The 26,824-nt window shown below is 38.6% G+C and overlaps 1 protein-coding gene across 2 annotated transcripts in view; it reads right to left on the minus strand.

Moving 5' to 3' along the window:
• Nucleotides 1–1,070: 1,070 nt before the first annotated feature.
• Nucleotides 1,071–26,824, minus strand: part of DMD (dystrophin) — a 2,524,637-nt gene continuing 2,498,883 nt past the window's right edge. The window contains exons 77-79 of one of the 2 annotated variants that reach the window (XM_066577956.1): nt 26,443–26,535; nt 12,064–12,095; nt 1,071–5,046 (exon numbers count right to left, since the gene is read on the minus strand). In XM_066577956.1, coding sequence (XP_066434053.1) covers nt 5,035–5,046; nt 12,064–12,095; nt 26,443–26,535 — 137 coding nt within the window. In that variant the 3' untranslated portion in view covers nt 1,071–5,034. The remainder of the gene's footprint in view (nt 5,047–12,063; nt 12,096–26,442; nt 26,536–26,824) is intronic. The other variant, XM_066577963.1, reaches the window with a different exon arrangement.

Raw genomic sequence — 26,824 nt, forward strand, 5'->3', positions numbered from 1 at the left:
AAATTAACTAAAAATAGAAGCGGTGCGGAAAGTAGTTTAGAATTTTATGCTTTAGGAAAACATAACATCTAGAAAATGAGAAAATATCTAAATTATGAAAAAATTCAATTATGAAGGGTTGCATGAAATTAGAAAAACCTGGCTGCTCTTCTCCAGAAACTGCTCCATTCTTGTTCATGGTTGGTGCCTGGTATTACAGCTCAGCACTAGTGTGGCTTACTCTGATTGGCTGGGCGATAAAATCATCCCGATCTGATTTTTAGCAAAAATTGCCAATATATTTGCTAAGGACAGTTGTGTTGGCTTATTACTGCTGCCTTGTAGTGCTGGATTTCTAGGTTTGAATCTGACCATGATGGGGATTTGAACGTGGGACTCCAAGCAAGGCAGCAATGCTAATCATTGGGATGTCACCACCACTACCTTCACTGTTGTTCAAAGACCATTTTGGAGGCCAAATTAGAGGCCTTTTGATTTTTATGGAAATCAAAATCTGAAGCCCTGATTGACAATTTAAAAAAAACAAACAAAAATCAGGTCAGGTCGTCCTTCCGAACCTAATTATTTTAATAAATCACTCAACAATACTCGGCACCATTCACTTGATGGGATTGAGCTGCAAGACTAGATACAGACCATAAACACCATGCAGTTTGAGGAGGCAACAATTTTATATATAGCCCCTAAAACACTTTTTTGTGTTATATTCACTTAAATTCACTTTTAATGAGAATATAATTTAAATAATGCTTAAATGTAGCTTAATATATAACTGAATTATAATGTAATTTTACCACCTATGTTGGCAGATTACAGGCTGCTGTTTACAGTAATCTGCATTCTATCTATGGCACAGGATATATTGCCTGTTGGTAATGGTTTTATTATAATATTCCAATTATGAGCAGTTTTAAGGAGATAAACTAAAAAATATTAGTGTGATATTAGAATGTGAAACCAACTCCATATAATAAGCTGCATAAATATTAAAATAAGCTGAAGTTTTCATGTTCTCACATATGAGAACACCTCTACAACCTGGGATTTGGAGATTTAATCATTCAGTGCCATTTTTTTTTTACACCAGGCTGCTCTTTAATACAGTGTTTGTTTGCTACCTCCTAACATGATGCTAACTATGGGCAAGATACCCAAATGTTTAAAAACATACTAAAAAAAAACACATTTACCTAAAGAAAAACTGAGTGGATGACAGAGAAACTGATTTTCATGACACCCAAGGAAAATCTCATTTTTCAAGTCTTGATTACAGGAACATGGGTGTCCCCTTTTAAATAACTTTCCTCATTGTGTGTATTTCAAGCAAAATAACATGTTCACGATATTATTGCTCCATAACCTGAAATAACTGGGACTGTATGACAAACAGGATTTATGGTAACCTTTCATAAGTTAAAACTAAAAGTACATTTCAGAAAAAATAATTGTGGCGAGCACTCAGTAGTAAAAAGGGTATGCTTAAAAAATAAACATGTGCTGCTTCATATGTATATATACTTCATATGTATATATCCATCCTTAACTTTTCATCAATTTCGTTAAAGACTCCAATGTCTCAGGATACAAAATCGACAATCTCGCACCATCCAGTAAAACTAACATGTTAGAAGCACACTTTTTTTTAATAACATGTGAACCTACGGTGATGGATGGCTTCCATCAGATACATACTTTTTTCATCTCGCACCACACAACTCAGGATGTCGAGTTAAGGAAGGACACATGTAAGTGTATATACATACACATATATGCTTTACACAAGTTAAAGAATATATGAAACTTAAAAACAAAATGACATTAGAAAATATTCCCATTTTGCTTGGGCTGTAGGGTCTTAAACAAATCTTCATAGGTATTTACTACCAATGGCCATTGACGACGATGGAGGAAATGGTAAATGTTTTACTCAAATGTTCACAAACACCACAGAACTGCAGTGAGGTAGATGTAACATGGATTGCCATGTCTGACAACAAAGAATAATTCTAACTAATAAGGTATCTTGTATGACCCAATGGGTTGTCCGCAGCACGCTATCCCTTGTGTATATTGACAGAACATATACAAGGCAACAAGTGAAACGTGCCGTGTGCATTACTACTAGAAATATCTGCACAGTTACTGTAGCACTGCTAGCAAATAGCTGTCACATTTTTCGGACTTGTTAACAGAACAGTGAAACAGATGGAAGCATCTGGAGCTTTAGATATGAGGATATATTTTACATACGGATGTGTGGACTGTTATAGATAAACACAGTTGTAGCTTTTGTACCCTGTTTCAAAGTGTTGACTGACATGTTGAGATGCAGCTGATCTAAGCTCCGATGGGATGCCGAGAACGTATCTGGTGAAAATGGATTCTCTTGATTGCCTTTACTGGAGAGCTATCATTTTTTTGGGGGGGAGAACTCCGTTAAAGCAATTCACTTTCCAACTGCTCTGCTGTTCGCGTGATAGGGCAAAATAAGTAAATAGCTACAATTTTTGGTTTTCAGAAGCAGCAATCACCTACTTTCAGCTTAAGTGGTAAAGGTGATCCTGGTAATTAGTTGGTTAGTCACTTTCAATGACATTTCCCAGTAAGAGAGGACATCAGGTGGGACTCACAGTGGCTGACCTCAGCAGATAAATGAGAATATACACTCTATGCTTTATTTCTCGTACCATAGAAAAGAAATGATATTTTCAAAGTGCCAGTGTGCAGATTAGACCGGTGCACTCTATTAGAAATATCTTGCCGACACGAGACACCATAATAGCCGTATGTGTTTTTTTTTCCAATTGATTTAGAATAACTTTTTAATCTTTTGACTGCTGACATTCCAGGTAACCTTGAAAAATCACATTAGTGTCCTGTTAATTTTGTATGAGATATGAGAGGTCATTCATTTTACTGAAACCACCCACACTTAGATTTCAATGCAAATACTGTCAAACAGAATTCTTTTATGTCCCCTTCCGACTCTGATGCCAAGAGCACTGGCTATCTAAATTCCCATTGTCTATTATCGTTTCTTTATATACTTGAAGTAAATTGAAGCTCTAACACAAACGCACACTGGCTATATTTTCAGCAAACCTAAAACTTGCATCTCCAAATAGTCATAAATTTTTGCATTATACCTGAAGTTTCAGACTACAAAAAGTACCCATCTACAAGCCGGCTTACTGCTATAGACTGTTGAATTCTTATAATCTATAGACCGTATTTGCCAACCACCACATGAGCACTCAGGACGGACCAGTAGTCATCTGTTAATGAGTCAAGATACAGAAGAATACATTTACACATGGCAGACCTGTTGCAAAAATCCATGTACATGCTGGAAATAAAAAACCCCGTTCAGATAAACTGATTTTCTGTTGCAGAAATTTGGCAATTCTCAATCAAACATATAGGACATTCACAGAATTTACTACAACAAATCTGCCGCTTGTGAATATACCCTTCAGTAGTTCTACAGCAATGAGCTGGGATGCAGGACGTACTTAGCAGTAATAAAATAGTTAGGCCCATTAAAACAATCATAGGATCTTCATTAGCCTATGATCTAGCTACTGCTGACACATCTAGTACACAGTTAATAAGTTTTACCTTTACTGACAATGTAGCCAATCTTACACGATGATGGAGCTTGATTTTAGGATGGTAATAGACAATTACTTGGGCAGAGTCATATTGCTATAAATAGGGGAACATTCAAAATGCACAGTGCTCTCCAAGGGAATGCTACATGGTTGTACAAAAGGCATGATCCAATGCCAAATCCTGGAAACCTACAAATTCGCATGGGCCGTGATTAATAGCTTGCCTAGACATCAGCAGACTAGTCAAAAATGGACAAGACAGATGTTCTATTTGGATGCTCAAGTCCTATATTCTCCATGTTAAATATGAGTTTACCAACAGAATATGGGCATCTAAAATATGGTATAAAAACAAAAAAAAAACAAAAAAAACTTTAGATCCAATGTTAAAAACATGGAAGGAAAAAAACCTTGAGGCTTGACACTAAGCCCATGGGGCTGAACATTCTCTGTTAATCTGTAGCAGTTGCCTGCACACCAATAAAACAGGCATTTTATGCATTTAACCAAAGTTTAGTTCAACTCACAAGAGTCAAAAAAATCACTAGTTCATAAACTAAATTCTTCTGAATACAGATTATGCCCCAAAATGTGTGCCCGCAGTGTAATCATGCAACAGATTGTGGCTATAGCTACAAACTGTTAGCCTTGAGATTCTCCCAGTATATATTAGTGGCTTCCACAGGACAACCTCATGATTCTCGAAACTATATTGACTGCACAGAAGTTTTAATAAAAATGGCAAAATGTTGCGTTCGAATTTGAGTTGTGGGACCAGGCCATTTCCATTGCTCTTTCTATAAGAGAGGCGTCTATAGTAGATGGACCATATGTCAGTATCATATTTGGTGCTATAACTCGTGTTCAACACACAAGAAAAATGACACTTAACATGGATATTGTTGATCTACAGTTACAAAGCCAATGTGATTCTAAAGTCAATGCACTGATTTTTTTTTTTAAGCTTTTTTAAAAGGGGTTTTTATATAAACATTTTCGTCTTTATAAAGCACACTTTAGTTTACAATCTTTCATTATAACTGATATAAATTTTTTTAAACAACCCAAAATTGCCCTCTGTAAAAAGAAATGGCAAGATTTTGTTAAGCTATCAAGATTTTACATGTAGTTTTCTTATTGGTTTTGTACAATTGCATAGACATTTAAAATCTGCCATTGTTACCAAAACAATAACAGACTTAAGAAACTACTGAAATCTACAGTATAGTACCACTACCCTTCACAAAAATAGATATTTTCTTGTAAACTCTTACAGTCTAATCCCCTTTTTTGTACGAAGATAGTATATAAAAACACATGCGGTGTGTAGGGAGTTGTCAATCCAACACCTCATCTTCAGTCATAACTGTAACTAAAGTTTCCATCGCTCTTCCCAAATCATCAGCCATGTGGAAGAGATTTCCTACATTGTTTCCTGCAAAAAAGAGCAGAGAATTTGATTTAAAAAACACGGTTATCAATATAACAAAGTATACCTAAACTTTTAGACGACTTTTCAGCATAAGCGATCATATCTATACATGGGGAAAACACTTACTGACCATCATATGAATTGTATTCTGCACTCATCAGTTTTCTCCAATGCAGCCTCTTTAGAAGTGTCAACTCTCCTGAGTGAAGCTCCAAGAGGGGGTAGATACTAGCTACTATGAGGTCTCCCATACAGAAGAGGAGATTTTTGCTCCCTTATCTCTCTATAGCATAATGTATTCTCAAACAGCAGCAGCAAGGACAATGTACAGCAGTACAGTGTGCATCTAGGATAAAACACTTACTACAAGCTGCAGCCTGTATGTGTCTTTCTGGTTCTGTCAGCCTACGGCAGCTCCCTCCTCCCATCTCCATAGACATCTATAGGCTGCAGCATGATCTTTTTAGCATATAGACTTCAGTATATGGATTCTATCACTGAATTCAGAGTATTTAATGCAGGAGGGAGCAGGAGAAGTGGCTTATAAGTGCCATATATCTTATTACAAAAAATGACTTTTTCCAGTTTCTAATCTTCAATTGTATTAATGATATATGGAAAAAATTTGTCAAGTTTAGGTATGCTTTAACACATTAATACAATCTGAAATTTTTAAGCAAATCTAACCTATTTTCTATCTACATGTAGCAATCATGCCAGTCTAGATTCTTTAAATGCCTAAAATGTTATTTCCTTGTAAAATAAAACGAATTTGTGTTTTAGTATGAAAAGGGACTTAAAATAATATTGCATAATTTACAGCCCACAAGGACCAGATTTTGTGAACTTTTATCAAGACTACAACACATATGGACATAACATTTGCAAGCCTTTTTTTAAACCAGTGCACAGGAAATTCAGTGTTGCCAATCAGATGTTAGTGCCAATCAATCAGACCTGCTTTCATTTAACAGCTATATCATCATTGAATACTATAGTTACTGCCACCCATTAGATTTTAGGATATGGGCAATTCTTCTACTGCATACTGGACATGGCTTTGTCCACTAAAGAAAATTAGTACACTGTCTTAAACGAGCAACTCTACAACTGACTGCATTAATCAAACAGGCTGAACGAGATGGACATTTGTCTTTTTTCAGCCTAGCATACTATGTTACTGTACCTATATCTGATTTCTTAAATAGATCGACAAATCCATTAGGGCCGTGTGGCAGTAACTCACTCCTGGCTTGCAAAACAAAAAAGTGCTTCCACAATAGTTCTGGCAGGAGGCAACATATAACACTGATAAGAGTGGCAAGTAGCAACCTGTGTTAGGGCATATACAATTTGTAGAAAGGTTGTAAAATTAGCTAAACAACCAGTGATCTGGCTTGGGAAGAGCACGCCAAAAAAAAAAAAAAAAGGAACTAGCTCCTGGTATGGGGGAAAGAAAAAGGGCTTCCACTCCATAAGGAGCCCTTCAGCAGTCGACACAAAATAGGGAGTTTCTTCATAACACAACTTTTTTTTTTTTTTTACTTGAACCAGTGTAAACTAGGCCAAACTGGTGGAAAAGGTCATCACACCTAAATACATGTATCATTTATGTGTAGAGTTTTGGACTCGCGCCTGTAAAGCTCCCTATAGAGATAAATGTCAGTTGAAGCAGACTATTTGAACATAATTTGTCCGACAGTCTGCAGTCATTCTTTCATCCAAGAGATCGAATACAGACTGCACATGGAAGATTTGAATGGCTGTGCTGAATTTTTTGGCCGATGGTGTAGCATCAATAGTAAGAACAGCTGATTAGATTTGCATACTTCAGACATTTAGATCCATAATGCAGCCATGTCCATAAGCAACATGTTGTACAGATGCACAGCTACATCGGACCCATACTTTACTTTTGTACACCTCATCATACCAATGCAGAGAGGTTTTTCAAGAGTACCACTTTAGACCACCCCATCAACTACAGTCATGAGCGAAGAGTTTGAAGGAGGTCTTTATCAAATCTGTAATTTATATATTTATACTTACTCTCGGTCCCCTCCTGTACACCCTCAAACCTGCCGTGTGATGTGTGCAGAGGACTACCGAGTGGACATACAACGGTACACTCTATGCATCAGCATGTATCGCATGGCTGGTCTGCAAGTGCACAGCAGGAAAATGTAAGTATAGAATATACATTACAGATTGGATATCAACATCTTTTAAAGTAGTCACTCATTACTGTACTGTATAGAGGTGATCCTGGGTGACAGATGTTCTTTTAGCTACTAGAATCAAAATTCATAGCCTGTTCCATCAAATACTGTATTATGGGAATATTCTATCCTAAAAGCATTGTTTCTAGGGGAGTATAGAGTGCATATGGGGAAACCATATGACCGTATATACAGTGAATATAAAAAAAAAAGTCTACACACCCCTTACAATGCCATGTTTTCGTGGTAAAAATCAGATAGATGTATAATTTCAGATTTATTTCCACCTTGAATGTGACCCATTATTTGTACAATTCCATTGAAAAAAACTGAAATACCTCGGGGTGGAAAAATAAAAGCTAAAATAATGTAGTTACATACATGTGAACACTCATATTTGGGATTGTGGTCAGAATTAGCCAATCACATGTAAACTCATGATAAATAGTCAGTACCCCATAGCCATTATTTACAGTGATTCTGATACCCCGTATAAAGTTCAGCTGTTTTGGTAGAATTTTCCTGACATTTTCTTAGTTGAATTTTTCAGCAAAAGCCGTAAAGAGCTTCCAACACATCAAAGGGATCGGATTGTTGGACAGTATCAGTCAGGAGAAGGGGACCAAACCATTTCCAAGGCATTACATATACCATGGAACACAGTAAAGACGGTCATCGAGTAGTGGATTATATTTGGTATAATAGTGGCATTAAGAACTGGAATTCCCTAAAAAAAAATTAATGAAAAGACCAGAAGAAAATTGGTCCAGGAGACTGCCAAGAGGCCTACAGCAACATTAGAGGAGCTGCAGGAATGTCTGGCAAGTACTGGTTGTATAGTGCATGTAGCAACCCGTATTCATATTTCTGGGCTGTGGGGTAGTGTGGCAAGATGAAGACTTTTCTAACAAAGAAAAAAACATTCAAGCCTGGTTATTTTCTCAAAACCTACATCAACTCTGCCAAAACTATGTGTGAGAACGTGCTATGGTCTGATCATATCACGTTGGACTTTATAGCCATAATTTCAAAAAGTAATGTCAACAGTGTACATGACCTAAAGAACTCCATAGTCACAGTGAACATGGTAGCGGCAGCATTATGCTGTGGGGCAGTTTTTCGGCTGCTGGAACTGGGAAATTATCAACAGCTTCAAATATCAGTCAATTCTGGCACAAAACCTTCAAGCCTCTGCTAGAAAGATGAAGAGAAATTTCACCTTGCAGCATGACAATAACCTAAAGCATACCTCCAAATCACCAGAAGAATGGCTTTGCCAGAAGATGATCAGCGATTTAAAATAGCCCAGCAGAACTCAGACCTGAATCCCATTGAAAATGTGTGGGTTGGCCTAAAGAGGCCGGTACACATTAGATGCCCTTGCAATCTGACAAACTTGGAGCGCTTTTTTAACCCCTCAAGGACCAGGCTGCTTTGTACCTTAAGGACCAGACACTTTTTGGTGGTTTAACTGCCTTATTTTTTTTTCCTTCAGCTACCAAAATTATTTTTGCTGCTTTTGTTTTTTCCATGACCTATTGGGCTATTTTTAACATTTTTTTTTCCAAAACTTTTTTTTTTGGGGGGGGGGGGGAGGAAAAAGCTAAAAAAAAATTATAACAGTTTGTTTTTAATTAGTAAATTCAAGATAAAGTAAAGTATAGGTGTGGGTTTCTCATTTTGTTTTGGAAGTTGTCATAGAATATGTATGGTTTTGGATTACAGGGCACATACGACGCTGGTTTTGGTTGCAGTCTGCTTTGGGTCATTTACTATGTATATACTTTTATTCTATTCTGTAATCTTATTTTACTTATTTATGTAATTATTTTTTTTTTTTTTTACTATGTCCTCCATGATGTTACATAAGACCTCTGGGGGACAGTCACGTTTTTGGTTTTTTATTACACACTTTTCCACTGTAGCTGGCAAAGCTGATCAGGGTCTGCAAACACTCTGCTGTAACAGGGGATCCCGGCAGTCACGTGACTGCCAGCTCGCTTAGTTGAAAAAACACTTCCACTTCGTAGTACAGAGCGCTCATTGAGCGCTGTGTACTAGGAAAAGCAGAAGGGGTTAAAAACTGCTCCTGCCTTCTCCTGTGGGTTCTCAGCTGTAACCAACCAGACTTGCTTCTGATTAATTGCAGAAACAGGAAGTTTAATCCCACGCCGTATTTTTACTATCGGCTACAATTAAACTCCAGGACCAAGTGCCGTAAATTTACTGTGCTTGGTCCTTAATGGGTTAAGGAAGAGTGCGCAATGATTGCCAAGTTAAGATGTGCCATGCTGATTGACAGCAGTGTCCTTCTTGGTTGGCATCTAAGTCAAAGGGTACACCAACAAAGTATTAGTTATACAACCACATTTTAGTATATTTTTTTCCACCCTAAACGCTTTGTTTGATTTTACATTGAGCTGTACAGATAAAAGTGTCCCATTGAAGGTCAAACTAAATCTGAAATAATTCATCTTTGGTCTGATTTTTCAACAGGGCAAAAATGGCATTTTATGAGGGGCGTGTAGACTTATATCCACCGTAATGCCCAAAATATGAATAGTGAGTTATAGGGACTAAAATATGTCACCCAACAGGCCCCACTCACATGGCTTTGAACTGTGAAAACTATAAAGGAGGTTAAAACTATATATCTGTTGTGGTGTGCTGAATGTATGCATACTGTCCTCAGATGGATATATCTATTCACACACACATTGTAATGGGATTGAGCATAGATATATAGGGTGTAGTCAAAAAGACAATAGTCTACATGAATAGGAAGGCACAGATATGCTACACAATGGTGTGGGCATACATTCCCCAGAACATGGATTTCAATTTTACATTGTGGCATCTGTAAGAGGGTAAAATCCAATTGCAAAGTTGAAGAGTAGCATGTGAGGCAGAAATCCACCTACTACATCTCTCCAAGTGCCAAGGGGCCGCTGCTGTGACTAAAGTAAAAAAACATTGTGGTAGCATAGCCTATGTGAACGCATACTCTAAGTGCCTCGTTCTGCTAGGTTACCAAATAATGAAGAAAAAAAACAAAATCCTCCACACTCGCTAGTACAGGAATAAGGTCTGCATCGGTTTGGTGGTGGGCCTCTCTTGGGACTAAGCCTGCAAGAGAGGAGTCCCAAAAGAGGAACATTCTGAGAGGTTTAGTCCCAAGAGAGGCCAACCACCAAACCGACACAGACCTTATTCCTGCACTAGCAAGCGGGGTGGATTTTGTTTTTTTCTTTATTATTTGGATCTGTACTAGAAGTCCCACTCTCCAGTGGGTCTTTCCCTCCAGGGGACTCTCCAGATATCTGGATATAGATGGGACAGACAATGCGGTGACCACTGATTCAAGGCAAACCGGGACACGGAGGTGCTGCTAGCGGGTAGCCCCTAATCCAGGAGCTCCCCCTGGGCACCAGGTGGGTCCCCATCACCTCATTTATGATGTGGAATATCAGATAACTACTACTGAGGCTCTGCTCATTTTCTTGATCTGTATCTTCTGCTATGTTAGGGACAGATCATCCAGGAAGCCATCCACCTTTGTCTGCAGTACGCTTTTGTACAGTCTGTACTACTAGAACTTACGTTTTCTTGCCTCAGTCATGGCAGTGGTCCCACGGGAATAAGACACAGTAAGGGGATTCCAGCTTCTCACATGCTACTCTTTAACTTGTCAACTGGGTTTTACTTTCTTACCTGGACCACAACACAAAATTGAAATCCATGTTTCGGGTCCATTGTGTAGCGCACCCATGCCTTCCTATTCAAGTACTCTGCTTCAATATAAAACCCCAGTACTGAGATATAGCACTGGATCAGTCTTTTTGACTACATGCTGTATATTTATTCAGCCATCTTCAGAATATTTGTAATAAACCACATTACAGAACCACAATATAAACAAGACATGGAGGAATATGGTTTATAGGCATTATCATTTTTGACCATAACCAAAGTCCCAAAACTCTGCTGTAAGTACCATTCATAGTTATATGCACAACATCTTTACATTAAAGGACAAAATGAATGACAATTCTATAACATGGTAAAGCAGAATGTGGTATTATGGGTGCGTGCAATGAACAGGATATCTAATTTTCATGCAAACACAAAAGACACGATGACGTGGAGGTCAGGATGCTGTAGATGGTAAACTCCAAAAATGCTTATTAGTAGATACCACAACGTGAAGTCCACATGAAGTTTACATATGCCACATGTGACAGTAAGCAACTGTTAACAGTAATTGGGTTTATTTTTATACCTCTCACTTCCAAGATCATAGGAATGGCAGGAAATCTATCGTTAATCCTCTGTAGAAATATCTCTGAAAGCCATAACCACCTTCTAGAATAAAACGATTGGCTTCCAAAATGTTGTATTTTGTCCATGTATTAATTTACTATAAATGTCAAATTGCACAGTACAATGTGGATGGCAGCAAATATGTATCACATCTACATTATTATACCCACTTACGGAGAATTAAGGGATTCATTATTTGTGACGAAAGTAAATTCATTGGGCAGAGAAGCTGCCAGATGAGCCAGGACATTACAACTACATCTCAATTCATTCTGGGCAAAATCATATCATGAACACTCAAGGTTTCCCAAAGGCTTGCCATTGTCCTACTACTCGTGGAGAGGTAGTAAATGTTGGCATGTTAGAGCACTCTTGTAAAACGCACTCGGCTAAAGAGACTGCTAGCTGCAGAAATGCCAGGCGCAGGAAGTGAAATGTGACAGACACAAGCTGGATGGCAGCAAGCCCAGTCCTCACTAACCTCTCTCATTTGCTTTCCAGGGACAGTTCTTCCTTTTGTAATGAGAGGAAGAAGCGGATGTAGAAGAAAGAAGGAAAGAAAGAGAAAACCAGTGATAAAAATGACAGTTAACACTAAGATTTAAAGGCCTGTTCACATAGATTTACCTCCACTGGCAGAGCTGTAATAGTGGAGGGAAGGCATTCACATGCAGTCAGAGATGTCACAAAGAATAATGGTTTTACACATCATCACTAAAGTAATTTACTCCACTTCAGCACAATTAACCTCTGTATTCCCACTGCCTGCGTACCATATTCTGTGGGTTTAAGAAGCTGAGCTATGAGGAGCTGTTTGTCAAGATGTGGTCATCTTTCCCAACAACAAAAATGTGTCTCTGGACTGTTATAAAGTGTTACAAGTGAATCCGTTTAATCCGGCGGCACCAGGCGAGGCTGCTATTCTTGAAGGCTTTTTTTTTTTTTTTTAAACTAATTCTCCTCACTCTGCAGCCAATTGTGTGAAAAACAGGCAACAGCTTTTATTCAGTCTGTCACCCAGGGCCATTGAGGGGAAGAATGGTCATGGTGGATTCTTTCAGCCAGTCGTCAGCCAAGACTACGTGTATGGCATGACTGGTCAATTAGGCCCAACTGTGAACATTTTTTTAAAGAATTTATTTAAGGCTTCTTTCACACGAGCCTTTTATTAGCTATTTTGCTGCGATAAAAGGTCGGCTGAAAATTGCAACCATCTGAAGCATTAGATTCCAATGCATCTGTTCAGATGGGCGATTTTCTGGCCGGCCGGAAAAATTAGCGCATACTGTGCGCATTCCAGCTGGTCGCTTTTACGTGCAGCCAGAAAAGATAGCACTTTTATCTTTTTGCTGGGATACATAGCAGATTCCTATAGAATGGGAAGCCTATGACAACCCTCAGAAAGTCCCTCCTCCTCCCTTTGCCTGCAGCTCCCATAGGCTTCTATAGGAGCTCCTATTGCTGCGATTAGTCAGCAAAGGGAGGGGAAGAGACTTTAGCCAGGCTAAAGTCACTCCCCTTGGCCACCGGAATTCCGGGCTGCGGTGTATATACGCCCCAGCCCGGCTGTCTGAATGAGCAATAAAACGGGAGATTTATCTGCGATTTGGTCACGGCTTTCCCTCACTCACACGATTTTCGGCCGCTATGCTGTGTGAAAGAGCTCTTAAATATTGTTACTGATCTGCTGTTCAAGTCTGGCATATTGATGATAGGACCATAAAGGTCAATCCTAATCTAAGTAGTATGACCACCTTAATGCCTTTAAGACCAGAGATTTTTCACTTTATTTTCGTTCCCACCTTCCACAAGTCATAATTTTCTGTCGATGTACCTGTATTAGGCCTTGTTATTTTCTGCAGCAGTAGTATTTTTTAATGGTGCCATTCAATGTACTATATAAATGTAGTGGGGAAAAAAAACAACAACTTTAAAAAGCGCCTCACTATGGAGTATTAGGCAGACAACTTGCTACCTTCTATGGAGAGATCTGTAGCTACGTATTTTTATTACTACTTTTTCTGAAACACTTATTTGTAAGACCCCATTTACACTGACTGATGATCGCTCAAAAGTCGCTCAAACTACAGTTTTGAGTGATCATCTTTGCATAGTCTATAGTAGCTAAGTAGCTACTTAAGAGCTATGCAGGCGGAGCGGGAAACGCTGCTATCACTCGGCGGATAATACAGTTGTGCTGCATAAGCAAACAGCTGTATTGTTCCCCGCAATTACAGCTTGAGTCTTGCTGTGAACTACCAGCAGGACATGAGCTGAAAGAATCTTATCAGCACTGCAGACAGTGATAACAGCCTGCACCGCTAAGAGTTCATCGCTCAATTCAAGAAAACTAGAATTGAGCGAGGAACGACTCGTGCACGAAAACAGCACAATGTCTGTGCATTTAAATCCAACGATGCTTGCTCAAAAGATGGCTTTGAGCGAATTGAGCGAGAATCGTTGGGTCTAAATGGGCCTCAACTATCCTAAAAATGTAATTTACTGTGAGATAAGGAATCTGGTTACAAGAACTTCCTAATCAGTCTTGCTGTTGATTGTACTTCTTTGAAGCCCAAATGCAGATGGGCTTTGTCACAATTCTGTTTCTCTTTTTTTTATTCACTCAAAAATAGAAGCTTTTACGTCTCCTCCCCCCCCCCCTCCAATTGATTTCAATCGGGTTTCAAAGAAAAAACAAAAACAGAAAGCTTTCAGTTTGCTTCCATTCCATTAAGTTTCTGTTCACAGGAACAAATAGCACTGCAGACTGTACTGTTTCTGTAAAAAAAGCAAATGTTTATTTTCGTTTTAATTCTGTTTTTCCACTCCAAAATCAGAAAAGAAAAATTGAATTGTGACTGAAGCCCTAAACACAGGTGTGAATGGGCCCTTCTTGCCGCCTATTAAAGGTGTATTCCTTAGAATGGAATAATGGCAACAAAGGGAACATTTTCCCCAAACACCAATCTAAATTATCAAAGTGAACTTCAGTACCTTTTTTTTGCCGACCTGCGCCACTGCTGCTTTTCAGCCAGCTTTAGATTATCACACCGTTTTTTAAAATGGCTGTAGGGGAGTGCAAAAACTACATGTCACACAATGCCCCCATTGCCAGTTACTGACGAGTGAGCATTCACGACTGTACAAACTGACAGCATTACAGAATTTGAAGGCACTGAGCATGCCTAACCAGTAAAACAGCAGAGTATACAGGTCATAACTAGAGATGAGCGAGCATGCTCGGATAAGGCAGTTACTCGAGCGAGCATTGCTGTTCAAGTAACTGCATTTTCGTCCGAGCAGGCTCGGGGGGGCGGCGAGGTGGGTGGGGGGAGGAGAGATCTCGCTCATCTCTAGTCATAGCCAATGGATACCAACGAAGAACTAAGCAGGGGAGACAACAGGTAAAGCAATATCTGCACTTCTGTAAAGGAAGTTATCACATATTGCAAAATTACATCATATCACCACCTTATAAAGCATATAACTTGTGTTTGGAATCTTTAAAATACCCCTTTAGGCCCTGCCATGCCCCGTAATCGTGAGATCTAAATAGTTAATGGCTGTGATCGGAGCCAATTCTGATCACACCTGCTGACTAATCGTTGGGTAGAGTAGACTTTGCTCGCAGACCTGCTCCATACACTCTTTACGACCACATGAGGTGTATGTATTTTATCCAAACTCATTAGATTTCAGTTTCTGAAAGTAGACATCTGTCTGTTAACAGCTGAACATAAGTCAATTGAATGCTAACATACGGTACATAATTACTAAATACAACATATATACTAATGACTAGGACAACATTTAGCACCTTCTGCTACCGGTACCTCAATTTAGATTATCTTGAAAATAACTGAACAGGCTTCATATATTCTAACAATTAAAGAAGTTCTATGAACACAACCACTTTTTGAGTGAAACTGCCTCAGTGATCATGTGATCGCAGTTCCAGAAACCCTCCGGGATCAGCTGCTATCATTGGGGGTGGGGGAGGGATGGGGTTGGAGTGGGTATGTGGCTTATAGTTGCTCTGCAGCTGATGTTTTAGGGGAAACATTGTATTATATGGCAATGCTTCAAACAAGGTTGTCTGCTCTATGCTCTCGCTAAAAGAGGAGGGTTCCAAAAGCAGAGGACCCAGTCTATAACTTCCATATACCCCAATAGGACATTCATAAGACAGCACCTTTAATGGCCAAGTGTATATTTCATTGCTACAGCAGAGGTAGAAGGTGTCTCATTCTGTACAATAAGGACTGTAGTGCGATTGTTCTTTTCTTCAGGCCTAACAATGGTAACATGTCTAAAAACATTTTACTTAACAGTTTGTACTCCACTTTTCCCCTATAATCTATCAGGGTTAAATAAATGATCGAGGTGGAATGCAATTCCTTTTCCCCTCTAGACAGTAGACCTCTGGCATTGACATCTGTTTTTCTTAGCACAGCAGCTGTAATAGTCAGCTGTAGCAGATGTAACATTGCAATGTGCGGTAGAGCTTGGGACCTTGTACAGGAGAATATGACACAAAAAGGGTGCAAGAGGACAGTACTAACCGTCACCATGAATAATTAACACAACAGGAAGAATTAATCTCTACAATAGCTTAATTACAGTGCAACTTTGGCTTTCATCAATATAGGGAGTTACTTATGTTTTTAGGAACTGCCTTATAATTGATCAAAAGTCTTTGCTAGGAGATTTAAAAATCCACATATTGTCCTTCATTCTAAGGCCGCCAAACACACAATCTCTCACGAATAAGAATATACATGGACAATTTTTTCCTGCTTTGCGGTGCAGGCAAAAATCCTATGTTCTAAATTTTCGCCTTCCTCGGAACTTATTGCTCATGGTTTTCAATGGAACAGGAAAACACATTGCACAGCTTTTTATGCGAGGTTTCCCATTGAAAACAACGGCAAACACTTGACGATCCTCGAGAATCACTACTTTACCTGAAGTGAGGAGAGGCATTTTAAAGAGAAACCCCTCGCATCAGGGGGTAAATCACGATCTCGTGCTCGGCTGTGTGTAGGGAGCCAGAAGGTCCTTTTAAAAGTAATTTTTCAAACTGCTGAAAAATTGTGATGTATCTGATCCTGTGCAGCGAGTGTCCTGTTGGGGGGGCTTTATATCGGGGAAACAGGACAAAAACTGAGAGCCAGGAGAAGATCTCATCGCCACTCAATTACAGAGAGAGACAGACAGAATTACCTGTGGCAAAACATTTTGGGATCACGGACATAGCATAGAGCAGATAAAAGTTATCATACTGAAGGGCAATTTAAAGTCACAGCACCACAGAAGAATTTGGGAGTACAAATTTATGGCCATGTTTGATACCCTCAAGAATGGAATGAACCTCAGCCCTGGATTCTTGCATAAGTAGAAAATATGAAAGGTCTGAAGGAGGTCTTCCCAATCATTTTTTTATTTTAATTTTATTTTTAAACTTCAGAAAAATTCAGAGCTTGACTTGTAATGTTGCCATCCAATAGATGGTGCAGCATCTACCTCCATGTGTAGGTTGAAGGAGAGAAGACATAAAAACTCACATTCCTGGGTTCAGTGGACTGATTAAGTATTTATGTCTCAGCTCTGTTTGTCTGTTTTAAGTTTTGAGTGCAAAACAGTCTAAAATTTCTGTGTGTGAACATTTGTATTTCAAATCAAGGGGGGTGTTGTCATTGCATTTGTAAATTATATATGTGCCTTATCCAAACCATTTTAGCTTGATGAAGGGTCGACAGATCCAAAAGCTTGCTGTATCATCATGTATTTTTGTTAGCCATTAAAAGGTATCATAACTACAAGATTACTTGGTTTCTCTCACCGAGAACAATCATACTTTGCTCTACTGGCTAACACAGAACGAAACACTTAGTTTTTGGTTTTGCATAAAGGGCTAATTGCTTTAATGGCTGTTAACACTTTATCATTTTCATTTGCATGTAAGAACTCCGTTTCCACAGCTGAAAACAAACAGCTGCCAGAACATTTCATTGTTCTCCTCCCAGCTAATGTAAACATAGAACATTCTGCAGTCTATTGAAACATGATCGAAATGCAATCAAATGAAATCTCAGTCTTTCAGCAGCTGAACGATGGATTTTATGTGAAGTAAAATCCATTGTTCAAACGATAGCAAATTTTTGGCCATTTGGACAAATTTTTAGCGATAATCGTTACGTGTAAAAAGGGCCTTAAGACAGCCAACTCCTTTAGCTTCTAAATTATTCAATCAACAGTGTCTACAGACAGAAGATGAAAGGCAGAACAAGAACTTTGAAATCTAACCTCTCTGCTGAAGGATTTCAGTTATTCAATGTGAGCATCTTAGGCAATAGTGAATTTGGGAATTGTTGAAGCAATTCTCCTTACACTAACATCAGTGAGCATTGGTATTATCTGCTGCGCTTTTTTTAAGCCATTGGCCTGCACCTCCCCCCACCCCCCAAAAAAATCTGCCAATTAACAAGTGATTATTCAGTATGCATTTTCCTCCATTATAACTACCAACAGTTATCTGAGATGTTAGTAAGGATTTATAGGCCTGCATTACAGATGGATTAACAACTGCCCGATCTGATTAGTTAATATACACATCAAATAAAAACTGGCAATGTTCTAATATTGTTACAGTGGGAGGCCCAGCAATATACCATTTCTTGGTACCTAAGCCTCAAGCTAACATGTAGGGCATTAAAAGAAGACTATAGCTCGATCAGGGACACATTATCCCTTTTTCAATCAGAAATTCTTGACACTAACCATAACCTGCTCTCCTATAAACTCCTCAGGAAAACTCTCCCCTTTAATCCCTTGAGTGGTACGTCCAGAAATTTTCCAGGACGAGCTCCACTGCCCATAGCCATACAGCCCAGAAGATTTCCGGGCTATTTTTCACTATGGGAGCTGCAGAGCACAATGCCACAAGCTGTCGCAGAGTGCTCTGCTGCACAGACCCACACAGAACAGTGCAGGACTTCGAAAAACAGAAGCAGGAAGATATTGTCGATCTATTGTCTATTATCTATTGTCGCTTCTATTTTCCTGCACTGCTTTGTTTAGAGCTTGCCATAGAGACCATCGGCTTGTCAGAAGCCAGTCGATGGTCTCTGTGGCAGGGAGAGCTTGTGCTTGGCTATCAGAGGATAGCCAGGCACCAGCTTTACACAGCAGAGAATGGAGAAAACCTCTGATCTCTGCTGTGTTAACCCATTACATGCTGCGGTCTATGATACTGCAGCATGTAAAGGGCTGACAGAGGGAGGAGGCTCCCTCTGTCAGAGGATAGCCGGGCATCAGCTCTTACACAGCAGAGAATGGAGAAAACCTCCGATCTCTGTGTTAACCCTTTACATGCTGCGGTCTATGCGACTGCAGAATGTAAAGGGCTGTCACCATCGGACCCCCGGAATGAGATCGGGGGTCCTGATGGGTCTCTGTGGAAATCCCCTAAAGGGACAAAAAATGTAAAAAAAATAAATAAATAAATAAAAACACTTGTCTCCCTTAACTTTGTAAAAAATTAAAAATAAAATTACACATGTGGTATCCCTGCGTTGTAATGACCCAGAGAAGGTAGTACATTATTTAACCCCTTAACGACATGGCCCCCTTTTTTCTTTTTTCCCCCCTTTTTTCTTTCCTCCCCCCATTTAAAAAATCATAACTCCTTTATTTATTCATCGACGAAGCTGTATGAGGGCTTGATTTTTGCAGGAGGAGTTGTATTTTTCAATGGTGTCATTTAAAGTACCATATAATGTACAGATAAACTTTTACAAAATTCTAAGTGGCGTAAAGTGAAAAAAAAAGAAAAGACATTCCACCATTTTCCAGTGCGTTTTGTTTCTACAGCACACAAACTGCAACAAAAATGACATAACTTTATTCTATGCATCAGTACAATTACTACGATACCAAACATGTATAGTTTTTTTTTTTTGCTGTAATACTTATATTTTTTTCAAAGATATTTAATTTTTCAAAATTACTTTCTCCTGCATCTTCTGCGCGCAACAACTTTATTTTTCCGTTGACTTACTTGAGCAAGGGCTCATTTTTTGTGAGATGTCCTGTAGTTTACGTCAGTACTAATTCGGAATACATACAACTTTTTGATCGCTTTTTGTTGCATTTTGTCTGGGAGACAGGGTGACTGAAAAAGTGCATTTGTGGCGTTCTTTATTTTTTTTCCGGACTAAGTTCACCGTGCGGGCTAAATAATGCACTACTTTGATAGATCAGACTTTTATGGACGCGGCGATACCAGATATGTATTTTTCTTTTATGATTTAGATTTTTTTTATTATAGTTATGGCAAAAGTAAGGTGATTTAAACTTATTATTATTATTATTTTTTTAAACTGAAAAAGTTGCGAAAAAGAAAAAAACTATTACAATTTGGTATTGGCATAATCGTACTGGCCTGTAGAATTACTTTAACATATTATTTATACTGCTCGGAGAATGCAGGGAAAAATAAAAAACATGCCAGAATTACAGATTTTGTTAATCTTTCTACTAGAAAAAAAATGGAATAAAAAGCGATCAAAATTTTAGATGTTCCAAAAAACTAGATAAATGAAAACTAGAGTTCCTCCCGCAAAAAACAAGGCCTTCTAGAGCTCTGGCAATGGAAAAAAATTAATACGGCTCTTGGAATGTGGCGACACAAAAGCAAACCTTTAAGAAAAAAATATGTTTTAAATGTACAAAAATAGCAAAACATAAAAAAACTGTATAAACTTGGTATCGCCGGAATCGTGCTGACTCAGAGAATAATGTTATCACATTACTTATTCTGCACAAAATGAAATCCAAAAAACAAAAAATGGCAGAATTTTTTTTTCTCCCTCAATCTTCCTACAAATTTTTTTACAAAAGTTATGCAATACCCAATACCCAAAAATGATGCCATCAAAAAGTACAACTTGTCCCGCAAAAAAAAAGACTTCATATGGCTGTGTCAATGGAAAAATGAAAAAGTTATGGCTCTTGGAACGAGACTGTAACATTAGTTGAAATTAAATGTTTAGACCATTTAAAAAAACCTGCCCTGGTGGTCTGACAGGGTGGTAAGAAACCCGCCACAAGGGGTTAAGGGGATCACCTCCAAAATATATGATACACTCATCCATAACAAAGAAAACCCTCTCTTCTATCTCCAGTTGGGAGAGAGCTCTCGGTATTACATTCTTACAGGACGAAATTTAAGACATCTTTAGCAACACTCAAGCTCAACTTTGGTAAAATACCAAGAATTGAACTAAAAAATAATCTCCAGGTGGTACAAAACCCAGAGCTCCTCCACAGAATCGACTCGATATACCCATCGACCTGCTGGAGATGTTCTAAAGCAGAGGGCTCTATCTCTGCTCCCATTCTGGCACGAAATACAAAAGACTCCTAAATTAAATTCTTGGTTTTGAAATACTTACACCCAAGCCGTTTCTGCTAAACATACTCCCCCAGAGGGTACCCGAAAAGAGAAATCCATTACTCCCATTCCTCCTAGATGCAGCAAGCATGCTAATCCCTAGAAATTGAAAAGGCGTCGACTCCCCTAACATACATGAATGGTTCAAAGAGATTTGCATAATAAATGGCTTTGGAAAAACTAGACATCTGCAAGAAGGAGAGTGAGAAAAATATTCCAAAACTTGGAACAAGTGGATTTCTTACAGGAACAAATAATCGTCTTTTCATATGTGTATCAGCCAACCAATATACCCCTCTATTACAACAGATTATTTGTATAACTTCCAATTAGGATCTCAAAGCAAAGTTACCTGAATATATATCCTGCTTTCGATTCCTTATTCCCTCTCCCTTCCGTTACACCCCTTCCACAATCTTTGTGTGTTACAATTGTCATTTCCAACTGCATGTTATGAAAGTTTCAAGACTTTGTAACTTTTGCATTCCCCTCTTCCCTTTCCTTTCTGTATCCAAGTTAAATTTATAATTAAAGAAGTTATACAAAAGAAAAAAAAAAAAAAAAAAAAAAAGGACCTCTGGTTACCGTGAGCATCTTTCTAGGTTGGTTGCTTTTAACCAGTTACATCCATAACATAATATAACAATCAGCTTTGACTGGCCACAGGGAGAAGAGCGCCGACAACAAAACTATTTTCTCCACTGGATAATCTGTAGTCTATGGAACAAGGGAATGTTACACTGGTCCTACTCTGAAGACTTTGGTGTGAGGTTGCATAATGTATGGTAGCTGGACTGCTCTAGTCTTCATTTCAGGTAGACCAACAGATCAATATTTAATTGATTTGGTTGTAGATCCACTGGTATAGCCATTTCTCTAAAATGTCCCAGGAGCAGTTTTTCAACACTACAATGCGAGGCCACATGTTGCTTGTGCAACTGTGAGTAACCTGTGTGGCCTAAATGTGCTATCATTGCCCGCAAAGTTTCTGGATTTATCTCCCATTGAGCAAATCTGAAATCATTGGTGAGCAATTGTAAAGGAAGTGGCCAGCAGCACATCTTAATGATTTGTGTGCCCAAGTGCATTCAGCATGGCTGAACATTCTTCAGAAAACCAGTAACAACATCATTGATAGCATGCCAAGACATGCAAGAGCGAGCATTTCTGCAAATGGCGCTCATACTACATTCTGAATAAATTGAGGTTTTTAATATTTTGTTTCCATTTTTTCCATCATTTGCATATTAACATGTCAATAGATCCTGTGATTTCCATAATTCACAGCTTTTTCTTCTAGGTGTTGCAATTTCAATGTTGAGGAGCATATTTTGCATACAGATTGTAGGGCATAAGGTTAAGCTAGCCAGCCAATATATACCAATAATTATTTCGCAATTGCTCTGGACAGCATCTGCCACATATAATAGTCTACTAAACCTTGAGAAATTTGCATCTGTTTTCATATTGTTAGAGACTTCTGGAATAATGTTTAATTCCATGCTGTATATGGGTAAATGGGGTCAATAGTAACTGTATGGTTTACGATATCAATGAGTTAAGCTGTCAAAAACAATACTATACTTTACTCACATAACACAGTGACCTCCCATTGGCTGTCAATCTTGGCTATAAAGTGCGATTGTATTTGTAGCATTAATTCTGAGCCAAGATGGATTATAATGGCGGTTGTAGTATATATTTCACCTGCTTATACAGCGCCAACATATTGGCCGCACTGTACACATTTTAAACATATCAGTTCCTGTCTCCTATGGGGCTCACAATCTAAATTCTCCAATCCAAACATTCAATACAGCCCAATTTCATATCAAGCCAATTTAACCCATTAGTAACCCCTGTTGGATTTCTTCAGTCTTTGCCTGGCACAGCCATTGCAATTACTTTGAGAAGTCTTTGTGCCAAAAGACAATGTCTTCAATGAAAGCCTACATCAGGTCACAGATCAGATAAGTGCAAGATTTCTATCTATATCCAAATAGAATATATTCTATCTTTTACTGGGAAGCTAAAAACTTGGTTCCAGATTTTCTTCACTATGTTGAACTCTTTAAAATGGATTTCTCACAACAGAAATCACTTTTTAGTACAAACGTAGATTTGTATATCCACAGCCAAACTATTCCCAAAAGATAGGATTGTACAGACAGAAGTTAAATGATGTACCTTAAAATGGTGTTCAAGTTATGAACACTTGCGACCTAAAGAATTCCAGTAGTATTGGAAACACACAATTTGAATATTCTAGCTTTTGGGCAAAGAGAACATAATCAGTATCAGATCAATGCAACAAATCAAAATAGATTCAGGATTGAAGTTACAATTAAAGAATATATTTGAAACTGGCCTAAAGGGCCTGAATTTGCCTGAGAGTGAAACTCAACAGCATCTCAAAGCCCTTATTATGGCCGCAAGCCTACGGTAAACCAAGTTAGGTTCAGCAGAACCACAGGAGGCATGTATTGCGTCAGCAATGCAGACCCGCATGACTATTGTTTGAAACCGGCTGGCTATGGGACATTTTTAAACTATTCGTGCCTATCATAAGGGACCTAAAAGCAGCTTTATTTCTTTCTGAGTACACTACACAAAAGCTGCCAAAAACAACCATATATGGGAAAAAGTTGGGCCTCAATAGTCACTAAAAACTAAAATTAAAAAACAATGCAAAAAGAAACACAAAAATCCAAATCACTTAAGATTAGACCCTGGGCCACAGTGGAGGCAGAGACTCATGTAAATTGATATACTATGTGAACAGCACTAAGACATATGCTGGCACTAGGTGAAAAATGGCAAATTCAAAAAAATAAATAAATAAAAAAGTGACTAAACTGCTCTTTTTGCCATTTCATAATATCTCTATTTACAGTAACTATGCAATTTAAAGCTAATAATAATCTTTGTATAGCGCCAATTTATTCCGCATCGCTTTAAAATTTACAATTCAGTGAATAACAGGAAATTTAACTTCTCTCATAACTCACCACTCAAACAAATATAGTACAGAATGAAACTGTTTAACCCCTTACTGACGGAGCTTTTTTGCTTTTTTCCATTTTTGTTTTTTCCTACTCCATTTTAAAAAATCGTAGCTCCTTTATTTATCCATCGACGTCGCTGTATGAGGGTTTGTTTTTTGCGGGACGAGTTGTATCTTTCAATGGTAGTATTTATTGTACCATATAATGTACTGAAGAACTTTTTTAAAAATTCTTAGCGGAGAGAAATGGAAAAAAAACCCGACATTGCAACATCTTTCGGTGCGTCCTGTTTCTACGGCGCACAAACTGCAACAAAAACGACCTGATATTTTTATTCTATGGGTCAGTATGATTACTACGATACCAAACTTATATAGTTTTTTTAGTTTTTTTTTTTTTTGCTGTAGTACTTGTATTGTTTTTTTAAGATATTTAATTTTTTTCAATTATTTTCTGCGGTCATTTTGTGTGCGCAATAACTTTTTTACTTTTCTGTCGACGTAGTTGTGCAAGGGCTCAATTTTTGCGGGATGTCCTGAAGTTTCCGATAGTATCAATTTGGAATACATACGACTTTTTGATCGCTTTTTATTGCATTTTTTCTGGAAGACAGGGTAACTAAAAAAGTATTTCTGGCATTCTTTATTTTGTTTTTTCGGAAGATGTTCACCATGCAGGAAAAATAATGCACTACTTTGATAGATCGGACTTTTACGGACGGGGCGATACCAAATACATATTTTTATTTTATGATTTAGTTTTTTTAGTAATTGATATGGCAAAAGGGGGGTGATTTAAACTTTTATAACTTTTTTTTTTTTACAATTTAAAAAACTTTATTGATCTTTTTTCTTACTTTACTTTGAAGTCCCCCTGGGGAACTTTAACATGTGATGCTTTGATCGCTCCTGCAGTATGACGTAATGCTATAGCATTACGTCATACTGCTTTTTTACAGGCAGTCTATCAAGCCACCCTGTGTGGATGGCTTGATAGGCAGTCTGCTAAGGCAGCCCTGGGGCCATTCATTAGGCCCCCGACTGCCATGAGACCTGCACGGCTCCCCCGATCTCACCGCAGGGGGGCTGTGTGGGACCCCCAAACAGCGTTCGGGGGATTTAAATGCCGCTGTCAGAATTGACAGCGGCATTTAAAGGGTTAATAGCCGCGATCGGCCGGTCGCGGCTATTGCCTGCGTGTGTCAGCTGTAATAAACAGCTGACGACCGCGCTGTATGGAGGAGATAGCGGCGCTACCTCCCTCCATACACGTCCTGCAACAGCAGGACGTAGTTTTACAATAGTGCCGTCACTAAGGGGTTAATCAAAGCCCAAATAACAAATTCCACCATTACTCTAGAATTGTAAAAAAATCCACAGGGAAAACCGCATTGGCAACCACATCTACTTCCCTTGGTACTCCTATGGCAACGCATCACTTGGCCCTTACCAGCCTCTGTACACCTGGCATTCTGCAATGTTGCCTCATCCTAAGTGACTGCTGCAGCGGCACATGTAACAAGACACGATTGTAGGAGGCTAGGTGTACAGCGGTCACAAGGGAGCCATGGAAGTTTATTGATTTGTGAGTAATCTGCAGCACAAACCATAACATTTGGGATTTGCTGTGGATTTGGACTTCCCTAGCAACCTCAGTGGGGGAAAATCCCAACAAACCCTTGACCATTCTATGACAGATTGATAGATTTGGGATTTTAAAATATCTTCTGCAGTGTGTGGATGAGATTTTGTTAAAAATCTCAGCTACTTTTCTATTCCGGTATTCCATAAATCCAGATGGAAACTCTGCTGCATTTCTGCTACATGTGAATCTAGTGTAAGGCCGGGTTTACACGGGTGGATGATTACCGTGTATTAGGCATGGTCAGTACGCCCGTGTGATACGCAGTAACTCGCAGGCAATTACATTCCCTTACGCAGTTCCACTCACATTAGAGTGTCAGAATTGTGCAATTTACGAGTGCAAAAAAAGAACTTAGCATGTTCTATTTTGCCACCTTTGTGAGACCCCATTTTTCTCTATGGTCTAGTATATACGTGCAACCCTATGCAATGTAATGTGAAATACGCAGTCATGTGCAATGCAATTTTGCTGACATATGCAACAACACACCAAGCCACTGCAGTAAATCGCTATTTAAACCACGTAGTGTTTTACACTTATGGCCACATGGGCCCGGCTCAAGAGTCTATACAGTCAGAATGAGCACAATCTCTTGGCTCCCAAACAGGAGGCTAACGGTTAGATGGGCATGCATCCAAGACATGCCCAAAATTAAGTGTTGGTGAAAAATACTTAAATTGGTATTACTAGTAAATTTCAGTTAATTGAACTGCTATATTTATTTTAACTCTTTATACTTGTTGTCCATCATTCTTACCTCTTACAGTTGGGAAAGAGTTGTTTAGCTGCTCCATGACTTCCTCTAATCCTGTGCTTGTGTCATGTGGAGGACTAAGGACATCATCCTCACCTAAAGAGGAGGAAAAAAAGAAAAAAAAAGTGTCTTCATATACATTTACAAAACTAATTTAGAGAAAATTCTTTGAACAAATGTGGATTAACGCTGAGGTTTTACACAGACATTTTGCATACAACGCATCAAGATAAAGCGGCATGCAGATGTATGTCACGAGGGAAGGAAGAATCAGTTTCTTAGCGTGCTTGATATTTAATATTGTGCGTTTAATGCTGGTTTTTATAATAGCCATTAAAATCTAAAACACAGCTCAGACTAAGAAGTGATGCCATTTTTTTTTTTA

Source organism: Eleutherodactylus coqui, chromosome 1 (assembly GCF_035609145.1).
Source record: "Eleutherodactylus coqui strain aEleCoq1 chromosome 1, aEleCoq1.hap1, whole genome shotgun sequence".
Classification (NCBI taxonomy): domain Eukaryota; kingdom Metazoa; phylum Chordata; class Amphibia; order Anura; family Eleutherodactylidae; genus Eleutherodactylus; species Eleutherodactylus coqui.